This window comes from Aulonocara stuartgranti (assembly GCF_965226115.1).
Source record: "Aulonocara stuartgranti genome assembly, chromosome: 7".
NCBI classification, from domain to species: domain Eukaryota; kingdom Metazoa; phylum Chordata; class Actinopteri; order Cichliformes; family Cichlidae; genus Aulonocara; species Aulonocara stuartgranti.
The window spans coordinates 48,585,233-48,611,188 of record NC_138945.1 but is presented as its reverse complement, the minus strand read 5'-3'; the positions used below and the strand labels follow the sequence as shown (position 1 = coordinate 48,611,188).

Sequence of the window (25,956 nt, the reverse complement as noted above, 5' to 3'; positions counted from 1 at the left end):
AAATTATTTATTTATTTTTGCAGATTTTACTGATTCTATACATGTGGTTTTGTGTTTCCAGTGAAGTTGCAGCTCTCTTTCCAGTCATGTAAACTGGTAAGGCTAGTTGATCAGGACTTTATTCAAAGTAGGATGATGCCAGTAGTTGTTTTGTCTCGTGAGTGACTGCACTGCATGCTCATAGGGTGGCTGTAGCTCAGGACGTAGAGCAGAACATCTACTAGCCAGAAGGGTTGTGGTTTGATCCTGCATCCATCAGAGTGTGAATGTTCGATAGTAAAAAAGTGCTTGTATGAATGTGAGGGAGTGGGTGAATGATGCATGTTGGATAAAGCGTTTTGAGTGCGCAGGTAGAGTAGAAAGGTGCTATTGCTACCATTGTCACTGAAGCAACTCATACATGTGAACGCTGTTTCTCTCATTGTGGTGCTTTCACCAAACTATTCCTTTGAAATGATGTTTTGATGGCCAGGGCACTTTCACTTTAAATTCATGTAATCGAGAAATGAGCGCAGAGACTATTTGTTTCCATTTTTTATTGTGTGTTCTCATTGAACATGAACATTTAATCGATGCAACTGATGACTAACTCCTACTTAAACAACCGACACCGGGATTGTACGTATGGATATGGAGATACCCAGCTACTGTACTGCTGACACAATATTCACTATTAATAACCAGATTACAGAGACATCGCTATGGGATACTAAGCAGGCTGATGCTGAGAGATAATACAGGATACGTCGCAAATGCGTTAGCATGTTAGCATGATGTGTTGTTGGGTTTAAATGAGCTGTGGCCCAAATGGGCGTCTGCCTCGGTCTGATGAAGGTCGTAGCGCTTCACTCCCGGACATAAATCCTTGTGCACACTACGTCATCCGCACCAAAAATCTGGAGGGGACAAAAAGATAATTTCATCCATGTGATAGTGATTAACGCTTATAATGGTCACATTTTGAAACTTCAACAAGCCTGCCTAAAAGTCCTAAGGCATTTGGACTTTTTCAGTTTTTGAGTGTGCAAATAAGTGCACACTAAATCTTTCTGAAAGAATGTGACTTTATCCTCTGTTCTAAACACACTGAGATGACAAAAGCCGAGCCTTGAGCTAATGCAAACATTTTTTTCCCCCTTTGCACAAAGACACAGACACCGCAGCATAGTTTGTGTTGACATGCAGGACCACAAAATACCAGAAAATATGTGTTCTCAACCGATCTCCCAGGACTGATCATGAACAGGTTTTGTATTTCACATGAGAGTACTGATGTGTTTCCTGTAGTCTTATTACTGTTGAAGTGCAATGGACTCATTTGGAAATGGCTTATGTCTGTTTCTGAATATGTCCTTTGTTTGCTATGAAATTGAATTTCATTTGTTCTCCACTGTTTTCTTTATAAATTTAAAGTTTATATGCTTTTTTTAAAATAAATTTCTGCTGTATATACAGGAGAATTTCCAGAATTTTTTTTTCTTTAAATAGAGTGGCACAGGTGGGCCTAAGACAGGAATTAAAAAATGTTCTCTTAAACCATTTAAACAACAGTGAGGTATCTGAGGGGGAATCAGGGGTGGTGTCCTCAAAGAAATTGTCTACAGAACCAAAAATCTGTGCCAAAGGTGACAAAAAGATTCTAGTTTCTCAGTTTCCCCCTCGCTCACATCCAGAATCTGATGATAGCTGCTGAATTCTTTGGTCAAAAATCATACTAGCAGTTGTTCACTGTTAAACTTTAAATGGGTGTTCAGTTCAGTTCAATTTTATTATATTTATATAGCATCAATCATAACAAGGCGTTTTATATTGTAAGATAAAGACCAACCCTACAATAATACAGAGAAAACACCAACAGTCAGAGAACCTCTTTGAGCAAACACTTGGTGACAGTGGGAAGGAAAAACTTCCTTTTAACAGGAAGTCCAAGGAGCTTGAAAAGAAAAGCGTCTGGACTTCTTTAGGTTTCTTGATTTGATTGATTTCTTTACTTCTTGATTTCAAGAAACTTAAAGAAGTCCAGATGCTTTTCTTTCCAAGCTCATTAGACTACGATCACCTGGATGACTGAGGACCTTCACAGACCTTTTAACAGGAAGGAAACCTACAGCAGAACAAAGGCTCAGAGAGAGGCAGCCATCTGCCGTGCGACGGGTTGGAAGTGAGGGGAGGGAGACGGGACAAAAGACACACCGTGGAGGAGAGACAGAGGTTAATAATAACTAATAATAAATGCAAAGTGCTGTATAAACGCAGAGTGCATCACGGGAAGCCCCCAGCAGCGACAACCACATGTCATACGGCTGAGAGTGGTTTGAGTCTGCCCCTGCTTTCCTGTCCTTTCTTCACTGAGCCTATCAAATAAAGCTGAAAAAGGCCCCCCAAAAAACCTATATGCTTGATCAAAAAGGAAGGTTTTGAGCCTAATCTTAAAAGTAGAGATAGTGACTGTCTCCCAAATCCAAACTGGAAATGGTTCCACTGAAGAGGGGCCTGAAAGTTAAAGTTAAAGGTGCAGGTAACAGTGCACATGACTCCCACCCACTGGGATCTGAATTGCGTTGTATAGATTTCATACTAGAGAGCTGGCAGGATAAAAATATCTGATGTCTGTGCCTGACATTTATGTTTCCACACACGCCTCCATCGAATAACATCTAGAAAGGTTCTGGGCTGTGACACATGTGTTATAATGGTTTTAGACTCATATTAATAGGTTTCCCATTTTATTTTTGGCCATTTAGTTGTCAATCAGAGTGATTGAAAGATACTTTCAAATCGACTTACTTTCTCCTTAGAAAGTATTCTTGCTTTGAATTCTGAACCAAACAACAATCTGCTTTTTTCTTCAGGATAATGTCAAGAGAATAAGATTATGTGGGCTGAAGAAGAAAACTTTTCTCCTTTTAATAGTGAAGTATGTGCCACTACATCAGTGTCACATTTATGCTCATCAGTCTGGGTCTACCTCACACTGCCGATGATGAAACCAAAGGAAACTTCTGAATGACTGATTTATGCACAGCTCGAGCCCAGCCTTCTGTTCTCTGATTTCATTTCAAGATGATGCAGCTGCAAAAAGACGTCCACACAACAACTTTATCCCTCAAGTATTTCCAGACTTAAACCAATTAAACGGATCATGCAAATCATATGGAAATGTGCCCTAGTTATGTGCCACATTCAGACCATTGCTGTGTGATCTTGAGTCTTCCTTTGAGTCAGGAGCTGAAGCTCTGCTATTGTTAGTCGCTTTTTTTTTTTTTTAAAGCAGATAGCTTCAAATTAGATTCACACAATATTTCTTTCGGGTTTTGCAGCTCCTTGTCTGACAGAAAGGCATCTGGGTGTGAAGATGACTCGTGGCTCTCTCGTTCTCGTAATGGTGCTTCATGACGTGCTGAACAATTAGTAAATGATGCCTCTGTTCGTTCAGTGATTTAGAAATAAAGCAATCAAGAGTGTTGGCTTTCCGCTTCAATGAGTTTAAAAAAACATAAACCATGTAAACCTGCTTGTTTAGTGTGTGGTGTGTTTCTGTTTCTGTTTGTTGAATTTCTTGTTTCGTGTTTCTAATAGTCTTATTTTCCCAGTGTTCCCAGTAGTGTTTATGCATTTATTTCCCTTACATTTCATCTGCCTTCTGTCTTGCATTTGGTCTTTGCAATTTTATAACAAATTATGGAGATAAAAAGTCTGGAGGGTTTTTAAAAAAATGTTTTTTAAAGTTTAACATTTGGTAATCCTGCTTAAGAACTCTTATAATCTGTCCAGTGAGATGAAATGCAAACCAAAGGAGCCTATCAGAGACCTATCAGAGTATAGTGCATTAGTTGCCTAAACCTATCCGCAGATGGCTCCAAATGTAATCCAGGCAGCGATTATGTTTGCCACTCCAAAGTCATTTTAGTAATCTATAGACCAGAGCGTAGACCACTGAGTCAAGGTTAGACATCAGCCTGGCAGATCAGATGATGTCTCAGCTGACAGCCTTGCGTGAGTCCTATCCTGTCACATCCCCCATGCTGTTTAATCAGCTTCAGCTTGTGCACATGTGCTGCTTCTCTGCAAGCCCCTTTGCAACCCAGAGGTTAATGGCAAGGCAATGGCACACTACTCCTTAGTATTATCATGGATGGACAGTTTAAATTACATTGCATATTATTCTTTAAACTCTACATATTATTCTTTAAACTCTACAGTAGCATGGACAAATGTGGCTTCAAGCTTCTCTGACTGTGTAGCGACGTACATGGATAATAACAGTGAGGAGAGCTGAGAAGCACAGAGAGTGAGCTTCTGTCACAGTTCAGCAGGATCACTCTCCGTAAGTGTGTGAATGCTTCAGCTCCTCCACAGCAGCATGGCTACCAGAGGGGCAAGCTCTGTAACACATTTTGCTTTTATCGCCTCGAGGAGAATTCATATGTTCAGCCTCCTCAGCTTGTCAGTTTGAACGAGGAGCTTCGAGCAAAATACTATTTAGACACTGAGGATTTGATTTAAGCTGTTTCTTGCTTGATTCTGGCCTGTAATATAGAGCTATATAAACATTCTGTGATGACTTATTTTCAGCATCTAAACCTTCCATATTGTTTCAGGCTTTGGCCTTTTGGATATTCATCTCATAAGAACAACAGGAATGAGTGTGGGAGCGCTGAACATTGAGAATAGAAAGCTGTTGAGGCCCTGAGAACTGGTCTTCTGATGCGTTGCTCTGCTCCCCTGCACGTCATTTGAGGGGCTTCAGACCCATTGACTCCTGCCCATATTAATCTGGATAAATACAGGGGGTATTACTGCAATGTCAGCGTAGCAGCCCCTCTTGTTCTCTTTTCACATCTCTCTGCGGGGTGGATGAAAGCTTGCCTCCTTGGGAAACAGCCTCTCTCATTTCCTTTATGGATGAATCTCCAGGGTGACTTCATACACTCACTGCCTGAGTTTTATTAACCATTTCTCAAACAGAGTACACTAGTTGCTCAAAAGGCACATCTTAATGCATCTGATGTCTTCTGGGTCCAAGCCGTGATGCCTTACAGAAGAAACCTTACAGATCCTGCTCTCGATCCGTGTAAAATAACATTTTTAGGCGAACATTCATTCTTTGTCTTTCTCTTCATTTAGCCTCGACTTTTCTGCTTTTGTGTTGGTAAAGTTGCTTTGGGGTTTTTTTCTAAGCAACAGTGGTCATCTATTAAGAGGCTTTCAGTGAGAAGATGACTTATTAGTGTGCGCTCACCAGTGTGAGCTCATCTCCATTCAGCTCTCGGGTCCAGAAGGTCTTGGGGCCGTCACCATCCACCAGAGTCTGCTGACAGTGAATTTTGTTCTCTGACTCCCAGGTGGCGAGGCTCTGGGAAGACAGGGACAAAAAGGCACCAGGGTCAGCACGATTTTCTAGAAGATATATATTCATGTTGCACTTTTACACTGTTTCAGGGTGTGCAATGTGATCATTTCCCAAATGGGCTTTTTGAATTTTACCCTTAATGCATGTCAGCATCAGCACTAAGTTGATTTAGCCAGAAGTGAGTTTTGCTCACAGACTGCATGTCAAAGATGCATTCAGCATTTTGACCGCCGCCATCTTGTTTTGTTTTTTTAAACTACGCATTATGAGAAACCGAAGAATGCTGTGTGTTCAGACACTGCTGACTTGCCAATCACAAGGTAGCACACCCTAAAACATGTCCAGCTTTAACATGAGTTTCATTCTAAATGGGAGCAATAATTTCAAACATGAACATTAAGCTATGCTGAACAATAACTAAAAGTAGTAACTGAGATCATAAATACACAAGGAAAATCTTTACCGAGCTCATAAATCAGAGAACACGAGAAAGACTTCTGAGAAACTTCTGAGAAATCGCCATTAGAAAGAAATGTAGGATTTAACCTTTTATTACCCAGACAGCTCACAGGCCACGTGGACTTAGTTTCAAATTTTGGCTGTAAAATGACCAAAATTACAGAATTACCAAAAATGACCAAAATGGTTGATGAGTTACAGTAATGTAAGGGTACTGTGTACACAGCAGAACTCTGTGAATGCATAAAGGTTTCACATTTGGTTGATATATAGTTCCCAAGCTTGATGTTTTACTGTATATTTAAAATATCAATATAGCAACGATTTGTAGAACATTTACACATTTACCAATTTTAAACTCATTTGCCAGCATTAATGTATCTTCAGTCTAGCCATGTACTGGTTCAGTGGACGTATTCGCCAATAACCTGACTGAACAACTTTATTCGGCCACACATGAATTAGAACAAGAAGCAAAGCTGCTTACAAACACTTGATGCATGTAACACATTACAGCCAGTCCTGGCAGACCTCCATTGGCTTCACATTTGCTAAAAAATCCAACACAGCCTACTTGAGAGAAAAAAACCCCCAAAAGGTCAGCGTATATAATTTAGACGGTGTGGGACTCATAAACTGCCCTTGTAGTTCATTTCAGCTGTCCACTGTTTCCACAGCTGTTCTGTTAAATAAACTGTATGATATTTTAGGAAATGTGCTTCTCTTTCTGGATACGAATTCATTGAGGAGTCATTTTACATCATACATGTTAATTTACTCTTTGTTGTAATTTTACTCAGATTTCATATATTTAAAAATGAGAGAAGAATTCAGAATTAGAGAACTTTTTTTTTCTAGTTTAATCAGTGTCACTGGCATCTACCGGTTTAACAGAGTGAAGCAGGGAGGTATGCAGTTTAGCACAAAGACTGGAAACTCAGTGTACCACCAGCTCTATTATAACACCAAATGTTTTATTTTGTTAATCCATTATTTTATTGAATTTAACAAAATATCAGAGTGTAACTGGTGGCTAGGTTGTCACTCAAGAATAAAAACACTGCCTTATTCTTCTCTGACTCTGATTTCCCACAGTTGAAGTTTGCTTCGTCTCCATACAACCAGCTGCATTTTTCATTTCAGCATTGCATCCTAATTAGCTAAGTGATCTCACTCCAAAGCCTGGAACTGATCAAAGCTGTCAAAGCATTATCCAAGACTGCATTTAAGCTTAAAAAACCCTAAAAAAATCTCTACAATATGAACTCTCACATGGTGGAGTATTTGTGTTTTGATTTCTGATCATTTGTTTGATAGTTTGTGCTATTTTGTAATTCGAAAAAAGCACCATTCCTCTGATTTGAATTCAGCAGCCACCTCGGTTTCTCAGAGGCAAATGTTAATCACCATATCAAAGGTAGCCAAAGCCATCACAGATCCCCGCGGGCTGCCGTCCACAGTCTTTGCCAAGCTGAAGAACAGCAGGGCTTTCTTCCAGCGTTCCCTCTGTTTATCAGCCACGACAGCAAGGCTGATATGGTTTTTCACTTTGTAACTCTGTGTGTATCAGTAGCAAGTCTTAGAGAGATTTCCTGTAGCAGGAACTATACCACAAAGACTTTATATGGTGCTCATATTTATATATCTGTGGACAGATTGTACCAAACGTCACATGCAGTAACAGCTGTGCAGCTGACATAAAAAATAAAAAGGTCAGCTGATGATATTCCTGCCAGATCATCTACTACTTTCTTTCTTTAGCTCTTTTTTCCACTCTTTGCCTTTTTTCTTTTTTCTTCATTTGATCTTTCTTTTGCTTTCCTAGTCACAGATAAATTCTCATGCATCCTAAGTGCTTATGTACACACATTTGAGGCCAAGACCAATGTCTGCAGCATGTGTTTCACCTTTTCCAGTGTTGTCTGTAGTGTTTTACTTATCAGAAAATCCCCTGTCTTTGCTTTTCTTTTAGTCTCTCATGTTTTACCAGATGCAAATAATATGATGGGATGTGGAGGGAAAACATCTCATTTCCTGTTAAGGTTTAAAGTTTTATGTTGGATTTTTCAAGCTTTCTTTCAGAGCCCAAAATAACACTCTCGCTCAGCTTCCTCCCACAGTTTGATCACATTATCTCTCTAACGGCAGTGTTTATCCTTTGCCTTTCCTTGCAGCTGCCAGAAGACAAATGACGTGTCAGACTGGTAAAGAGAGGGCAGATGCACAGTTTTTTCTAAGAACCGTTTAAAACGGACTCCTACAAAAAGATGACAGATATTTGAAAAGAAAATCGCAACCTCTTTAGTGATAGATTCCCACGGGAACTTATGGTCACAAATTGTCATTTCGTTCATCTAATATGCGTCTTTGCAATTTTTTCATTGTTTCAAAATGGCTTTTGCGGGCATATTTTTCAGTATCCCATAATAATATCATATGAGCATATGAGAAAATAGAGAAGAAAAAAAGCTAATGTTGGCTGTTAAATTTCAGAATCTTTAGATTATTATCCATCAATGAATATCTCAGTGTAAACCTGTGTAACTGTGGTGGGTCTCAGACCCCAGAGTTAGTGTTCTTCCGCCATTATCATAATAATGTTGAGCAAGGATCAACATCGCAATTGACCAATCATGTTGTTGTGATGTCATAGCTTTGCATGTGGGGAAAAAGAAAAAAATGTGATTGATTATACAAAACTCCCTTGTGGTAAAAATGGTAAACATTTCCACTCTTTTCTTTATTAATTTATACAATGTAATAAACACTTTACCAAGCAGCATATCCGATCTGTATGGAAGCCTGTTTCCGCCACTAAAAAAAAAAAAAAAGGATCCATAACTCAAAATTTCGAGTTATTTTCTCGAAATTTTGAGTTTTTTTCTCGAAATTTCGAGTTATTATCTCGAAATTTCGACATATTAACTCAAAAATTTGAGAAAAGCAACTCGAAATTTCGAGTTAGCGCTGCCAATCAGTAATCTACGTGAATGACGTCATTTCCATGTTACCCGGAAGCTGAAGCCCTCAGCTACAAATGCTACAGCTAAGCTACCGGTATTACATCCAGTCGTGAATGCACAGATTGCTGAGTGTTTTCAGCCTGGCTTCACAAATGATGAAATCCCTGTGTTATTAGCTGAATCACATGGTGTTACTATCAGCAAACATACTTTAATTTGTTGGGATCCGTTTTTGAGTGCGCGGTCCTGCACCATATGCTTCCGGGTAACAAGAAAGCGACCTCATTCACGTATATTTTTGATTGGCAGAGCTAACTCAAAATTTTGAGAAAAGTAACTCGAAATTTCGAGTTATATTTCTCGAAATTTCGAGATAATAACTCGAAATTTCGAGAAAATAACTCGAAATTTCGAGTTATGGATACTAGCTTTTTTTTTTTTTTTAGTGGCGGAAACGGGCTTCCATAGCTCTGACATCCGAGCGTTAGCTAGCTTTAAGGCTAGTGCTAATTGAACGCGATTGGTCAGTTGCACTGCTGATCTTGTACCAGCATTATTACGATGGTGTACAAACAATACCACTGCATCAGATTAACATATCATAATTGCATCATTTCCTATATTTTTTGTCATTGAAAGCATCGCTCTTTAGGTTGAAGTGCTACACACAACATTAGGTGGAATTATGAAAATCACTGGGTATTTATTAAAGCGTTTGACACAGCAGTATTTTTCTAAGATGTACATCGAGGTCATGTGAAACTTGACTAAGCAAAAGGTAAACGGTCCGCCCTTAGAAAGAAATTTTTATCATTAGCCGGTGTTACAGTGGTTCGTTAGCAAAAAAGACACCACCATCATCAGTGCTGCCCATCAGCATAAATGAAGAAAGTGCTCTTTGCTATGTTGTGCTCAGATGATTTTTTACATTTACAAATGCAAAAACCACAATTGCAGGTAGTAAATTACCTGATAATAACCACCTCTCTCCACTAAAGCGTATCTCCTTTAACTTTCGCTGTCACCTCTGGCATTGACAGGAAGCACCTTATCAGTTACCACACTTGCACAGATTAACCGGAGCTTTTTAACCTTGTGGTGGTGTTAATAAGCCCTCTGCTCTTCACAAGGTGCAGATCAGTTTGTAATCCTTTTAACCACTGGTGCAGCCAAGCCTGAAGGCTAAAACCCACTAAGGGCTTCTCTGCCAACCTCATCCACCTGAGACCTCGCCAACACCCGCGCACTCCCTCTCGCCCCTGTGGCACATGTGCCAGGGTCCTGCCTTCTGCAGGTTTTGCTCTAGGATTGTGTAATAATTGCCACACAAGGGAACAGCAGGCTTGCTGCTGACCACCATTGCTTCATTTTTACCTTGAAATATGCAGCAGTATTTTTAATTGTGTTTAAAATAAAATCGTGATTATGTGGGGCATTTCATCACCTTTCATCTCCCTACAGCTTTACTGTTTTGATTTAAAGCCTTAAGCTAAACAGCTGTTTTAAGACAAAGGGGGCATTAAAGCCTTGCCAGCAACAAACTGCAGGGAGCTCAGTGGTAATAATGGTCTATTTAGTAGTTTAATACACAGTAAGTGGTTAAATAAGCTTAAGATTGGGTGCATATTGGAAAGACCGGCTTCAAATAAATAATAGTGTTGCTTTATCTGTAAATTGGCAACTGCTAAAAAATAATTCTCCTTGTAATGTTGAACCATCAATGCTATACAGTGTTTTCAGTTTCAGCCTCCCGTGAGTGTCCGGGATTTGTTCAGCACTGTTTGCATAACCCCTAATTAGTGGCTGAACTCAGTCCAACACTGAGGTTGTTGTCATTTTCTTTTCTGTGAAAATGTCCTGCTGGTTTGCAACCATCTCCTCTTTTTTCACTTGTTTCAGGCACTCTGTGGTCTCAGGAGAGAAACATGGGATCAGTCAGAATGCAGAACGAGAAGAATTTGCTGCACATCAAAACTAGCTGGAAGACTTTTTTTGTTATTATTATTTATATTATAATTTAAAATATTTGGTCCCGTGCTGAATTTGTAAGTCTTGCAAAGACGTGAACATTATCTAATTTTTGGACAAGCCCTTGTTGGTGGTAAGACATTTCTTGAAGTTGGTCAGTTTGCAGACATCTCAGGGTGGACTCCTTTAGGTTTCTTGGCTGCTGCTCAACAACTTGAAGGACTGAAGTCTGGAGACTAGCTAGGCCACTCCATGACCTTAATGTGTTCTTCTTTAGCCGCTCCTTTGTTGGAATGGCTGTTTTGGGTCTTTGTCTTGCTGGAAGACCCATCCATGACCCATTTTCAGTGTTCGGGCTGAGGGAAGGAGGTTCTTATCCTCCGTTTTTTTTTTTGTTGTTATTCTGTCTCCAGTAAAATGAAGCTGCCATAAAAAATATGTACAGTTCATTTCTTCGTGAGTGAACAAACAAATTCAGAAGTGGATTGAATAATTATTTCCCCTACTGTGCATGCTATAACACAAATTTGATTAAGCCAAACACAATAAATATAAACCCCTATTTAAAGTGGCCCGACAGCCACTTTAATTTAAAGACAATTTTACATTTAAATCCAGGGTCAGGCACACCTCTGCCTGTACCTTTTGTCTTTCATAAAGCCTTTCGCCCCTAAATGCAGTGACGCTGATGCGCTAGCTCAAGCAACCAGAGGTGAGAAATGTGTGACGGTAACTTGACTTGTCGCCTTCCTAGCAGAGATGCTGAGAGCTGTGTAGCCCAGCCCCAGGGCTCAGACAGAGGGAGCCAACGCTGTCATATAAAATGGGTCATGTCTGCTCCCCCTGGCTGCAACATGTAGATCAAACCATAAAACAAAAGGTAAAGACAACAAGTCTGTGTGTCACATGTTATCCGGTGAGTGCAGCTAAAGCATTCAGGTATTATCTGCAGTGCTACAGAGAGAGAGATACAAGGCTCAAACTGTTAATGAGTTCAGTCCAAATACCCACAGGGATGCTGTGGTTTGGGATAAATACACACTGTATCTCCAATTTCTCAGGCTTTGGGCTGAATTATATTGACTATCACATGCATGCAATTACACAGTTTCCTTTCCGTGTGCAGAATTTCTTCTCCACAAGCAGGAATTTCACTCGTCCTGTTGCCCAGGAATATTTTGGGATGTTAACTTTTCCATTACAGATTTGAAAATGGAACCAGACAACTGTCTAGCTTTTTGGAAGAGCAAGCTGGCGGGGAAATTACGTAATACAGGATAAAGAAAAGCAGCTTGAAAACTTGCTACTGAATGTCGACGGCCAATTCTAATAAAAAGAAAAAAGGTCTCTAAACGACTTCAGTCCCTCATGAATAGATGATAAAGGTATAGCGTGTTTTTTGATCATTTATGAGACTTGCAATGAAGTAGATTAACATTAAAAGGGAACCTCTTTATGTTTTAATGATGGTTGCTAATATTACCATTAACAGAGTTTTATATATGGAGTTCATGTAGGTTCATGTGTGTACTGTACAAGTAAACCCAGTGAGCCAGTGGGTAAGACTAATCTCTGTATGATGTTAACTAGTGGCAGTATTCCCAATATAGGGATGTCAGGTGCAGATGCCCCACCCACCTGTTGTTTAAATCTTCTAAGAGGGGCAGCCAATCAGAGGAAAGTTGTCTTAAATGGAGGAGCTAAAAGTTCAAATATTTGACAAATATTTGACAATATCTTATCAAAGTATTTTAAAAATATGACTGATCTCCAAATTCATATAGGTTTGAGAAGGTCGACAAGATTCTCATTCGCACATCTGTTATGTAACTCTCTGCACTGCACTTTCTATATTCACATAGGTGAATATACTGCAGCACAGCTCTCACTTATTCCAAGCTACTTTTCTCCTGGCACTTATAGCAGGGTGACAGCTTACTGCTAGATACAGAATCCCTCCCAGCTGCAGGATTTATGCTGTGCAGCTCCAAGTTCTTGTTGAACACAGGCAAATGTAAAAGTGACTATCTTGCTTTTAAAATGCTCGTTGCAAATCTGCACGTGTGGAAATAAAATCCTCAATTTAGTCATGTTAACTTTTATGCTCAGTTGTATGTCTCCTCTAAGTACCACAACCCAAATTAATATGTTTTTCCCTCTTACATACAATAATTTTTATATCAATTATAGGCCCAGAAAGACAGATGTTTAAATCAGTGGCTCCCAAACTTTTTTTGCTAGGCCCCCTTTGTTTTACAAGAAAAATGTTCTCGCCCCGCCCCCTTCTCGCGCGCGCGCACGCACGCACACGCACAAACACATCCTCCGACTACACACACCCATATTTTGCTCCATTGCGGTTTATTTCACACCTCAAACATTTAGTTAACACTTAAACAAATACAAGTAATCTGCAATAAATTACAGGTAGTAATAAAATAAACTAGGGGAGACCGGGGATAGTTGTAACATTTTTGACATTTCTGTCTGTAAATTTGAGCTCGTTTAAGGTAGTGGATTCAAAATGTAATGCAAAGTATTTACATGTCTCTGCTATTAAATAGTGCAGCTATTTTCTCTGCAGCACAATTACCCATTGCATGGTATGGTCTCAAACACGAAGAGTGAAATGTTACAATTAACCCCATAGTCTGGGTTAGTTGTAACATATCCTGGGGTAAAATGTAACACAATGAAATAAGGGTACTAACAAAACATTAACGTGTAATCTTTGTTTATTCAACACATGAATGCACTTAGAGCCATTAATGTAGCTGTGTGTGTGTGACAGAATGCAGAAATCTAGCTTTTGAACATATTCCAACCCCCCAAAAAGACAAATTATGGAATTTTCTGCAACTGAATATTTCATTAATTTTGGTTGGTCTTCCTTGAGTTTGGCCTCATTGGCTCAGTGGGCATTATAACCTACAACTCTTGCACCAATTTTGAACATAACAATGAAGCTGAAAAAATGTAGTTGTTCACCAGCATGGCAATTCCATTACTTTTTATCATGGCTTACCTTGGTGTGGTTTGCAAAGTGCTTCAGAAAGATGAGGAAATCTGTTTCTTGCATCCATCCTGACTTATTTCCACTACCAGTACTTCCTACTGGTCCATCTCTGACACAGTGGTCTGCATAATGTATGTGTGGGAACACAAACAGTGGAGGAATTGTGTTGCCAATGGCATTAACCGCATATACAAAAGTGACCAGTGAACCTCTCTCTGCTGATGTCGTTGCCCCAACTTGTTTAATATAAGTTAAAGTAATAGTGTGGTAAGTTGCAACATCTGCATTATTGTTACAACTAACCCAGACTGTTGCTGTTACAACTGACCCAGACTCCTATAGCCATGAACTAGCTAACATTACAGCCAACGGCTAAAACATTAGCACTAAAGACCCACACAGAATATATCCCCATAGACATACAAATAACATAATTTAAGTTTGATGAGTTTAACTGCAAAGCAGATAATGCTATTAAACATTGAAATAAAGTAGAAAAACTTACTTTTTGGCATACAAATCACTTTTTTTCATGTTAAATTGTCTGTGTTTGACAAAATGTGCTGATTTTTCACATGTGATAGCAGAACTGAATTGGGCATGCACAGGATGAGTCACATCATTTGAAACTTAGCCCTGATTGGAGAAATTGGAAGTGTTACAACTGACCCACGTTACAACTATCCCCGGTCTCCCCTACTAACTATTTTACACTGTGTCCACATCTACACTGGTATTTTTGAAAACGCAGCTGTTTCGTCCACAAACGGCGTTTCGAATCACCGAAAACGGAGATTTTTTTAAAACACCTTTTTTGCATTATGTGGACAAGGAATACAGAGTTGGTCACGCAACGTCAAAGGTATGTGCCTTTTTTCCCATCACGCTGTGCACCACGTTATTGTTTACATGAGATGAATTGCAGAATGACAGATAGAGACAAAATACTGTTAATCTGACTATCTTCAGGTTTTACAAGCTTACATATACACACGCAGTTACAGTCCCTCCATTTAGAAAGGCAGAGGCTTCATGGTGTGATTATTTTACGCATGGTTGTTTGTTTTTTTCATGTGCTATAATATTCAACATTGCTATCAATACATTTTTCAAAAAATGCCTCTGTGTGCAAAATGGGTTTAAAAACATAAACAACTGTGGGACACTGTTTGTCCGTGATTTGAACAGCCCAGTGCTTGATCCCGACACAGGGAAAACCAATTCTGCAGGGGAGACCTACCTTGGCACTTGTGCAGGTGAAACCAAAGGGCAGATATGCTTCACCAAAAGTTCATTTTTCTTCCTTCCTTCACACAGATTTGACATTTATAGCAATAAACAATATGACACCATGTATAAACTACATAAACAAAGCAACTAATGATATTACAGTAACAAATATAAAGTAGAAAAACGTCCACGTCTCCATTTACAGTACATAAATATTATCTCTGTAATATCAGGAAATGACTGAATGCAGATGATGTAAGTGACAAAAGTAAAGTGATTAATTTTCTATTAGGTCAACTTTAGAGGAGTGCAACTGATCATATGAGATCATTTTATTCGTTGATATGCAGACACAGGTGGCGCTCAGCTCTAAGAAGGTCAGTTTTCACATGGGCCTTATCAGGCTTAATCGATCCCCGCTTCCTCTTTATTTAATTGTGCAGCCTGCATATTCACTTTACGGATGATGTAAATGCCTTGTTGTTCAGATCGTATCGAGAGATGTCTCTAAGAGACGAGCTCACTATCATCACAAGCAACAGAGTACAGCTGTTAGTTCAGGATGTCTACATTTCCTCCCCTCAGATATGCAGATTGTTGTAATTATGAATTACACATTGAGTGACTGTTGCTTTACTGGGATTTGTTATTAAATGAACAATTTTATTACATCCTTAGTCCACTCTGCTCCCCCTGGGGCGCGCACACACACACACACACACACACACACACACACATATATATATATATATATATATATATATATATATATACATTTATATGTCTGTGTCAAAACTTTAGCTGCTTTTGAGGATGAAAGAGTCCTCCCTCAGGGACTGCAGAGGTTCAGAGAGAAACTCTCACCAGTGCCCTTAATCTCTCTGCTCTGACGTGAGCATGATACCAATAGATGAGACTGTGAGGAGGTATTAATTTCTCATTCGGGCCTTTGAAACAGCTTTGAAGCTCTTGAAGACAGAAAGAATTACCAGCAGTACAAACAATGCAGACAGTTTAAAGCATGAAGCCGATTGCGTGTAATATCTTCTGGAAAAGAAGACCAAAGACAACTATTTGAGACGTACCAAAGATTACAACATTGTGCTTATATGTCACATCTTTTCATGAAATTAATGTGTTGAAGGATGCCTGCTGATTTAAACCTCACATTAGTGCATGATTGTTTTCTTTTTTCAAACAGCTGCAATGATCTGTATAAAATGCTTAAGCCAACTTTAATGAACTCTAAGGCACTTTGTCAGCAGTTCAGAGGCAATACCCACGACATCCTAACCCTTACACTTAAACTAATTCTGATTTTTTTTTTAAAGTTTCTATGTCCACCTTCAGGGGACTTCTGTTGCAGCACATGGGAGGCGAGTCCCCACAGTGGGTTTGTGGTCCCACAGTCACACCATTAATCAAGCTTCTCCTAACACATGGGTGACTGTAACATAAACCATCTGCTTCACATCTTATTTGCTTCGCAGAAAAACAGCACAAAAATTATTGTGTTTGAAAAAAACAGAAAAAGATAGAGTTTAACATTTAAATGAGGGTGGGGAAAAGGGAAAGCGAAGGGGAGTAAAGCAATGTGGTTCTCATAAGCACCACAAATATAATTGAAAAATCTCAACAGCCGTGTCTTTTTTTTCCATCCAGAAATTATGACTCGATTGCTCAGTAAAATCCACACATCTTGTTTTGAAATCTCTTTCTCTCTACAGAGCTACACCTGCCTCTTGTACCACTTTACAGAAGGACATGCGGACCTCAAGGGGCTGTGCTAGTGACAGGGTATAAATATTTATGACACCTTTGTGTCTCTAAAACCACCGACATAGGTGGTTTTAGAAAGCAGAAAGAAAATAAGTTCTGCATTAAGTGATTGGTTTGTGGATTTTTCTTTTTAAGTAACTGGACTGTTTTCAAAGAGCCAGTTCTGCTGATTTTTTATTTATTTTGACAATAAATGAAAATAAAATCCTTTTGACAGTGGTGCTCCTATTCCAGACCGTCCCATTATTTTCTGTTTTTAATTTGCCAAATAATATGCAAACTTAACATTTTCAAGAACCTGAGACAAAATTGAGCGTGCTAGAACGGCCTAAAACATACCTTTAAACTAAACCAAACTAAGCCAAAAAAAATAGACTTAGTTAGTTTTAGCCTTTATTCTGGACCACGTTTAACTTAAGGTTACCACTTGATTTTTTTTTACTTCTCACCAAATTTACCTTGCATTTCCGTCCATCCACCGTCTCCTCGTCAAACTCTTCACCGATGTGGAAGTTGATTTCAGTGGTGCGCACACTGGTGGAGGTTTTGATGTAGAACTGCTCCCCGTCCTGACGGATCTCCACATGAGGGTTGGAGGCCGCTGCCACGGCCACCTTCCTCAGCATGGCGTTCACTCCTGGATGGACACGACCCGAACCAGGTCAACAAGAGGGAGAAACAAAGGTCAGTCTCACGATTGTAGCTGGGTTTCACTAATTTATAGTTTCAAAATATCCTTTATGATGTTTTAAAGTTGTTCAAACTCTCCACTGTCTAAAAAACCTTTTACTTCCTCCCCCCTTATGCAATCTTTCTTCTGACTGGTTGCCCTTCACAAACAGAAGGTTTGAATAATGGTTGGGTGTGGCTTTTCTACCCAGACTCAGTGGTATGTGCTTGGAGTCACAATATTATCCCTTATGTTTGCTCTTGTTGTCTCTGGGACCCATTTTTGGTGTTCACCAAAACCAAATTTCTTTTGTTTTATTAATATTTCAATGTTGGGCTCTTTGGCTTTGGCTTGTTTTCCATTAAAAGCAAAAATTAAAACAAGTTAAGTGACTTCACAAGGTTCCACTCACATGATCAAGATGGCAAAAATTCTCTCTGCTCAGATTTTAGAAGAGAGAAGGATTTGAAAGAGTTTTCAGATTGTGAGACCTTTTGGCTTTACTGGATAGTGCAAGGCAGACAGTTGGCAGGAAAGAGGGGAGAGAGTGAGGGACACGCAGGAAATGGTTTGGATCAGACTCGAGCCTAGATCCCACAAGCAAGGACCTCAGCCTTTAATACTTGGGTCACCTGCTCAACCAGATCAGCTACACCAGCATCTTCAATTCAGAGTCTGACTCGGCGCATGAGACTGACCATCAGTCAGCTCCTAAATAAGCTGGTCAGCAGCCAGCAAGGGCAGAAATATGGATGTCAGAAATGGTCTTGCATGGTCTTCGTTTCCAAGGAACGAGCCACCCCACACGCCTGCCAGTGTGATTACTTGTGGTTCCTCTGATATTCAAAAGTAGAGTGGGAGGAAGAGCCTTTTAGCTTTCAGCCGCTCTTCTGTGGAACCTGCTCCCAGTTTGGATTCAGGAGACAGACTTTCTCTTTACTTTTCACATTAGACTTAAAACTTTCCTTTTTGATAACGCTTATAGTGAGAGATGGATCAGGTGAACCTGAATCCTCCCCTAGTTTTGCTGCAATAGGCCTCTGGGGGTCTGGGGGCTTCCCGTGATGCACCAAGTGTTTCTTCTTCAGCTCTTTTCACTCTGTGTTTATACACCACTCTGCATTTAACTATTAGTTATTATTCATCTCTAGCTCTCTTAATCATTGTGTCTTTTGTCCTGTCTCCCTCCCCCAACCAGTCATGGCAGATGCCCCCTCCTTCCTGAACCTGGTTCTGCTGGAGTTTTTCCTTCCCACTGTCGCCAAGTGCTTGCTCAAAGGAGGACATTTAAATGTTGGGGTTTTGACTTGTACTTGAAAAGAAGTCAAATAGAGATTTCCAAAAACAAGTCTTTTTAGTCTGTTTTAGTAAAGATACAGTGTTTCATTTTTTTTTTGAAATTTTGACACATTATGAGAAAAAGTGGGAAATGCTGTTTATTCTGTACAGTAACAAGATGTAGGAAACCAGCCATCGATATACCCTCAGCCCCACCCAGATAGTCTTCTCTGGGCTTGCATGCCAGTTTCTATCAGCTCAGGACCTTAAATATAGTGAGACAAGCTGACTGCAGGTTTCCTTGTATTGGTTTGTGTTTGCATCCAAACATGTTTGAATATTAACCAAGAATGACAGCGACGCATTTGTGAGTGAAAACACAATAAATGCTCTGTGGCTCGGGCAGAGCCCACAACTATTTCACTAAACTGCACTAAACTCACTGTGAGGGATTATTCAGCCATGTCTGCAAGGAAAGGAAACAAACTGTTGAAGATGTCAGGTCAGGTCAGCGTTGACTTTCTCCTTTTGTTTGACGGGTGCAAAAGTGGTGATCCTGCACGTGGCTCCATGCAGGCGTGTGACAAGTGTTTGGCATGCCCGGTTTGAGTCCGCAAGACCATCTGGCCTTGCGTCCTGCCAAAACCCTGGCTCTTTTATGTCTCAGTGCCCTTCTCCTACCAACAGCCGACTTACAGTTCCATCCATAGACAGTTTATAAGCTTGCAAACAACATCAAGTGTTTCATTTCCCAATCCCTAATTAGCTCAGATCATTCTATCCCCAAACCGCTGTGTTAACAGTCAGGATTCAAAACACATTTGACAGTTTACTTGACCCCACCCATGGTCTAAGGAGATCACAGAGTGGTTTGGGTTTTTTTTTAGCATTAAATATGCATGAGGATCAGTGCGACCAGCAGGCTGCCCTCATGTCTAAAAAGGCTGCATTTCCTTTGAATTTAATTTGCATGCATGTCTCAAGGTCTATAAACGGTTCTAACGGTGCTAACAACTTGACTAAAGTTTCTATTGAGTATTTACAACATGCTTTGGATGCAGGTTTGCACACATCAGGTCTTTTCGTTCTGCATATTGTCCCCTCTTTCTTCAGGGGAAACCTCTGAGCCAATAAATAATTATAAAGATGTTGATGGAAAGTGGAGGCCGCAGCACTGGCATCCATGTCAGTTGCCCATCACTGCCCTCTCTCATTCTCATTGATGGGGTCCTTATGTAAGAGCTACCGGGTGATCTGACGTGGCAGATGTTAATGTGTTCCTGAATGGATGAGGTGCTAAACTAGCAGAGTGACTGATTTCCCCATTAGAGTTAAGGCCAGATCAGCTGCTGCCTGGTGAATGTCAAACGCAAAATGGGGAGGGGTTGCTGGAGAGGTGCTTTAGTGAACTTTCCAAACTCCTTAATGACTCCATATAAATAGAGGCTGGAAATGAAAGAAGTGTGATGTTAATTTATTTATCCATAAAAACTGAAACCAGCATTGTTTCAGTCTTTGCCTCGGTGATCTCCAACTAAGGCTATAGGTTCAAACCAGAAGACATTTTTCAAACATGTCAGGAGACCAGATACAGTAGATACGACCAGCATCCATATTGATATTAAATGACATAGATTAGACCTGGATGATTTTTTTTATGCTAAAACCTGAAGTGTCCATTAACATTTTGAATCTTAATCCAGTCTTTGGTGTCAGCAGTTCGGGAGAGTTCCTGGAACCTCTCACAGTGGAACTTCTCCCTGAAGGGTTCTGCATTATTCTAAAGACAGGCGGCCCTTTGCCGTGCTCTGCCTGCCTCGGCGCTGCCAGCATGACTAAACACTGCAACACAATTGAATGACCCAGTTAAACTGGTCTGAACCTAAACCATCACAACCATCAGTTAAGATTAAGAAGAGTGAAAAAACAAAGAAAAAAGAACAGAGGCGAGAGAAAACACTGGGCTCCAGAGACCTCCCCTGGCATTAATGCATGCCCTACTTAAATGCTTAACATGAATAATGTTGTGCACCCCCCGTTTTCCTCCCCATGTAACAATACAACGTCTGTTTAGGGTGGAATTTAGCATCCACTGTTTCTTATCTCCCTTAAAGCCAAGGGTTTTCCCTGCGGCAGCATCTCTCCGTTCTCTGCCTCCTGTTCCCAGGGAGCTTCTCCGAACAATATGATGTTGTCGGAAGTCAGGAATGCCATTCCCAAAGAACAAGAAAAGCCCATTTCCTATATGGGCATGATGGATAGTCAGCCTTGCACAGAGATGTGGCTCTGGCTGTGGAGGAGACTGAGGGAAGGATAGAGAGGGCTTACCTAGAGCTTTGAGAAGTTCATCAAAATTCTCGCTCTTCTTCATCTTCCAGGTGCCAGCAAAGTTAGGCATGTCTGCTGAGGCTGAGTGAGAGGGCTCCAGAAAGAACCTGTTCCACGCTCTGATGATCTCTCCTCTGTCTCTCTTTGACTCTTTCTCACCCTCCTCTTTCGCTGCGCTCCCGTGTCCTCTGCTCTGGGCTCAGCCTCCCGCTCACACTGTTAACACCCAATTGTTTCTGTTTCTTTATTCACACAGACAGACGCTCACTCACACACACATACACACACACACTCCTGCCGCTTTTTTCATCCGTGCGTCTCGGTGTGCTGGATGCTGGATGTCTTCAGCTCCTTTTTAGCAACTGTCTTTAATGAGAGGCAGTGCAGGTCCCTCCCCCCCTCCACCCACCGCCCGGACGCTCTGTCCCATTAATACAGGAGAACAAGACTGACACGTCTGCTCTCTCTGGGGATCAGGAAGACTAAATTCATTCTTTTAAAGAGTATTTATAGACCAGCAGCTTGTCAACAGCTGCTTTAGGAGTAGCCATAGTGTGAAAGTTTGCTTTCATAGTAATTGACAAGCTGGATCCAAAGGCAGAAAATATATCAGGTCACAGGTTTTACAGATTTTTGTGCACTTCTACAGATCCTGTGAGATATTAGGTTAAACCGAATGAGCTTAAAACACATCGTGAACCACAAACCCAGATCAAAGATTTTCCTTATTGCTTCAGATAGTTCTTGTGTAATCCCCTCGCAGGCTTTAACAAACAATGTATTTATTATGCATTCTATTGTGTTGCATTAATTATGTATTAGCTTGTGAACTTTTGCCTTTTCCAGTCAGAAATGTGTTGCTGTGAGAAATCTGCTTACATGAGGAAGTAGAACAACCCCAAAATTTCCTAAAAGTGAAAGTTGATGAAAACAGATGTCTGTGTGTCTCACTCATGCTAATGATATAAACTAAATAACATGAGGGAGTGAGTGGAAATTGTCAGGGTGCGGAGAGAGTGCTGGATCATGAAAGGCCAAAAGGCTGTAATATGCTTCCCAGGCAAATGCTGCCCGCATAAATGCAAGTCTCTCTCTCAGCCAATCATATACAAAATTTTGGTCAGGATGTGACTGTGTCCCATTTTCATGCATGTATGTATACCGACCCGCCACTTCATTAGTAACACCTTGTGATTGCCTTTAAAACGTTAAATTCTTCCATGGCACAGGTTCAACAAGGAACCAAGAAAAATTCAGCAGACATCCACTCTCAACATTTCTCCAATCGTCTGCTGGGCATTTTTGGTGAGCCCATATAAATTGTTGCTAGTGGATAAAAATATTCTGACTGTAAAAATACTTTGCTGTTAACAAGTGATTGTTGAGAAAGACTCAAAGGTGTCTTGCTATTCTCCTTATACCTCTGACATCAACGAAGCATTTTCTCCGATGCAACTGACACATTGCTCACTGGATATTTCCCTGTTCCAGATCCTTTTCTAGAGGTGCTTATGTGGGAAAACACCAGTCGATTGGAGGTTTTGCAAAACTCAGACCTGTCCATATATCACCAACAGCCATGCCATATTTCAAGTCACCTAAATCTTCTTTCTTCCCATTCTGATGCTCAGTTTGAACTTCAGCAGGTCGTCTTGACCATGCCAACACACCTAAATGCACTCAGTTGCTCTCATGTGATTGGCTGATTACATATTTGTGTTAATGATCAGCTGAGTCACGAGTGGTCCTTTCATAGACCCCTCAGTGTCTGAAAGGGACAGCATGAGATCATGTACCAATTAGTTTTGTTGTCTAAACCTAACCAAAGAGCAAAAGTAAAAAGTTAATGTGAAAGATACAGCGGTCCCATGCACACCTCTGTCGACTTGCTGGAAGTCACGTATTTGTGCCATTTACAAACCAGCACTCATGTGGTGGATGCATGTTATTGTTATTTACCCTGGAAAAGGTCCTCTGACGCAGCACAGCCTTATCATGTCCCTACAAACTGCTAAGCAGTGTTTAGTCCCTAAACCTTACCAAAGGACGAAAGCAGGAATTTAAAAAAAAAGTTAGTGATAATTCAATTCAATTTATATAAATGGTAAATGGCCTGTATTTATATAGCGCTTTACTAGTCCCTAAGGACCCCAAAGCGCTTTACATATCCAGTCATCCACCCATTCACACACTGGTGATGGCAAGCTACATCGTAGCCACAGCCACCCTGGTGCGCACTGACAGAGGCGAGGCTGCCGGACACTGGCGCCACCGGGCCCTCTGACCACCACCAGTAGGCAACGGGTGAAGTGTCTTGCCCAAGGACACAACGACCGAGACTGTCCGAGCCGGGGCTCGAACCGGCAACCTTCCGATTACAAGGCGAACTCCCAACTCTTGAGCCACGATCGCCCCCGCCAAATCACAACAAAAGTCGCCTCAAGGCACTTCATAACAAAGTGCAGTCCAGACAAGACGTCAGCCATAGCTGTCCAATTCATAAACCAGCAACCTGTGGCACCACAGTCCCTCTAACCCTCTTGTTTGGGACTTGGTGGTCTCTAAATGTGTCCTGGTAAGATGCAGATACTCTGATAAAACAGTTTTACACGACCCCTCCAGGATATATAATCTATATATACATATACAAAAAAATCCACTCTAGCCCCTGCAGGTGGTCTATCCCTCAGGTTTCCAGGCTTCCGGTAGAGGACCTGAGCTTGAGGGTCCTGTGCAGTATCTTAGCTGTTCCTGGGACTGCACTCTTGTAGACAGAGATCTCAGATGTTGTTCCTGGGATCTGCTGGAACCACTCGCCTATTTGGGTGTCACCACATCTAGTGCTCCGGTTACCACTGGGACCACCGTTACCTTCACTCTCCACATCTTCTCGAGTTCTTCTCTGAGCCCTTGGTATTTCTCCAGCTTCTCTTCTTGCTGATGTTGCTGTCATTCGGTATTGCTACGTCTATCATTATGGCTGTCTTCTTCTGTTTGTCTACCACTACTATGTCTGGTTGGTTAGCCATCACCATTTTGTTCGTCTGTATCTGGAAGTCCCACAGGATCTTCGCTCAGTCATTCTCGACTACCCTAGGAGGCGTCTCCCATTTTGTTTCTGTGCTGCCATGATTAGTGCCTCTGCACTGTCTTTCAGTCCAGCTTTGTTAGCCACTAATAGGACTTCTGGATGTCAGGCAGTTCCTCTATCTGCTGGTGGTGCATACTGTGCAGGGGCCTGTCCTTCCATCATGGTTCCTCCTCTTCCTCCTCTTTCTTGGGTTTCTGCTGCCTGAGGTATTCACTGAGCGTGCGGTTGGTTGGGGCCATCTTGCTGATGTATTCATGGATGTTTGTTGTCAGACTTGATCTCTTTTTAAATGTAAATGCCACTAATTTTATTCTCAGTTTTCAGTCCACAAGAATTAATAGCAGTTTGTTCTTTCTTCGAGACTAAAATATAAACTCCTGTCTTCATCTAAGAAAATCTTGATCTGATCTACAAACAGGGTTAATAGTAAATTCAATTCAATGCTGCTCTGCTCTTACAGTGCTTCGTTTTGTCATGTCAAACATAATGACAACATCGCTGTCCTCCTTCCAGTACGCCGCATGCAGCCATTGCCACAACAACAGGTTCATTACCTGCCATTATTACTTCCCTGAAACTCATCTATGCTGAAAATAGCTGCATCATTATTGTTGCTGCATCAAGTGCCTGAAGAAAAATACATGCGTGCGTTCCAGTCGAGGCTGAGAGAAAAGAATCCAGGTCCACACGTTGTACTGTATGCAGCGTGTTTCAGGTTTAATACTGGAGGCACGGATTCCTATTTGCCGATGTTTGCTTTCCCCTTCTTCTGCATGTATGATGAAGCCCCCCTACAATAAGAGACTGTCCTATAAGTCTATGTCTGTGTTTCCAGTTGTCATCGTCACAAATGTCCAACATTTTAAACAAACAATGAAGCAACTGTGACTGGCAAAGAGATTTTTAATTTACTTTTTCTGCATTAGTGAAAAGTAAGTTATAACATTATATCATTACATTTGTATTTTACCATGTTGTCATTTATTCATACATGAACCTTATAGGAGCCCACACTTAACTGTACATTAAAGATGGAAATATCCTCTGTCTGAAAACTGAAACCAGTGCAGAAGAGCTTTAAACCTGCATCCTTTATAATAGCCACTAGGGGTGACTCTTGTGATTTCAGAAGGAGTTCATAGAAGTTTACTGGGAAACAAACCTACTACTCCTGTGACCTATGACCTCTTAAACAGCTTTTCCAATGGGCTCCATTACCAAATTAGAGTCTTACTGAATAAAACATGTTGTTCCTTTAGTCCATTATGGTCCCCATTAGTGTGCAAAAAGACAGATAAATCAGGACTAATATGGCAATTGCTAAAATGCTCAAGTAAAGAATTCAAAAAAGGACTTGATATCAGAGCTGCTACATCCTATAGGTACAGTCTGAGTTTATTCAAGAAAAAAACATCCTTTGCCGAATATATCCACTTTCCTTTGTCTGCACATTTCCAAATTATCTGAGCTTTGCCTCTCTAATTTTGTCTCCAACCTGAACTATTTGATGTGCTCATTTCTAATATCGTCCTTGCGATCCCAATGCAAATCTGACATCTTCTACAACTTACATGCAAAGCCACATTATTGTAAGCAGGTCTCACCACTCTTAAGGGTTTTTTTGTTTTTGTTTGTTTTACTGCAAACACTATTTAAATTAACTTTAATTTCAGTTTTTACCAGGAAATGAAAAACTGGATACAAAGTCACAAATCAGATTTAGAGTATCAATTTTTCTGTCTGACTGAAAAAAAATGTTATCCTATGACCACAAATGACCTATTATTGTGCAAATTTTAAAATATAAATCTCCTTTGCGTT

General features: G+C 40.6%; 1 protein-coding gene across 1 annotated transcript; it reads right to left on the bottom strand.

Annotated features, from left to right (window-relative positions):
* Positions 1-521: 521 nt before the first annotated feature.
* Positions 522-21,403, bottom strand: crabp1a (cellular retinoic acid binding protein 1a). Its single transcript, XM_082538962.1, has 4 exons — positions 21,045-21,403; positions 17,227-17,405; positions 5,243-5,356; positions 522-896 (listed from the first exon to the last, which is right to left on the bottom strand). The coding sequence occupies exons 1-4, from the start codon at positions 21,112-21,114 to the stop codon at positions 846-848; spliced, it is 414 nt and encodes a 137-aa protein (XP_082395088.1). The 5' UTR covers positions 21,115-21,403; the 3' UTR covers positions 522-845.
* Between the last annotated feature and the right edge of the window lie 4,553 nt (positions 21,404-25,956).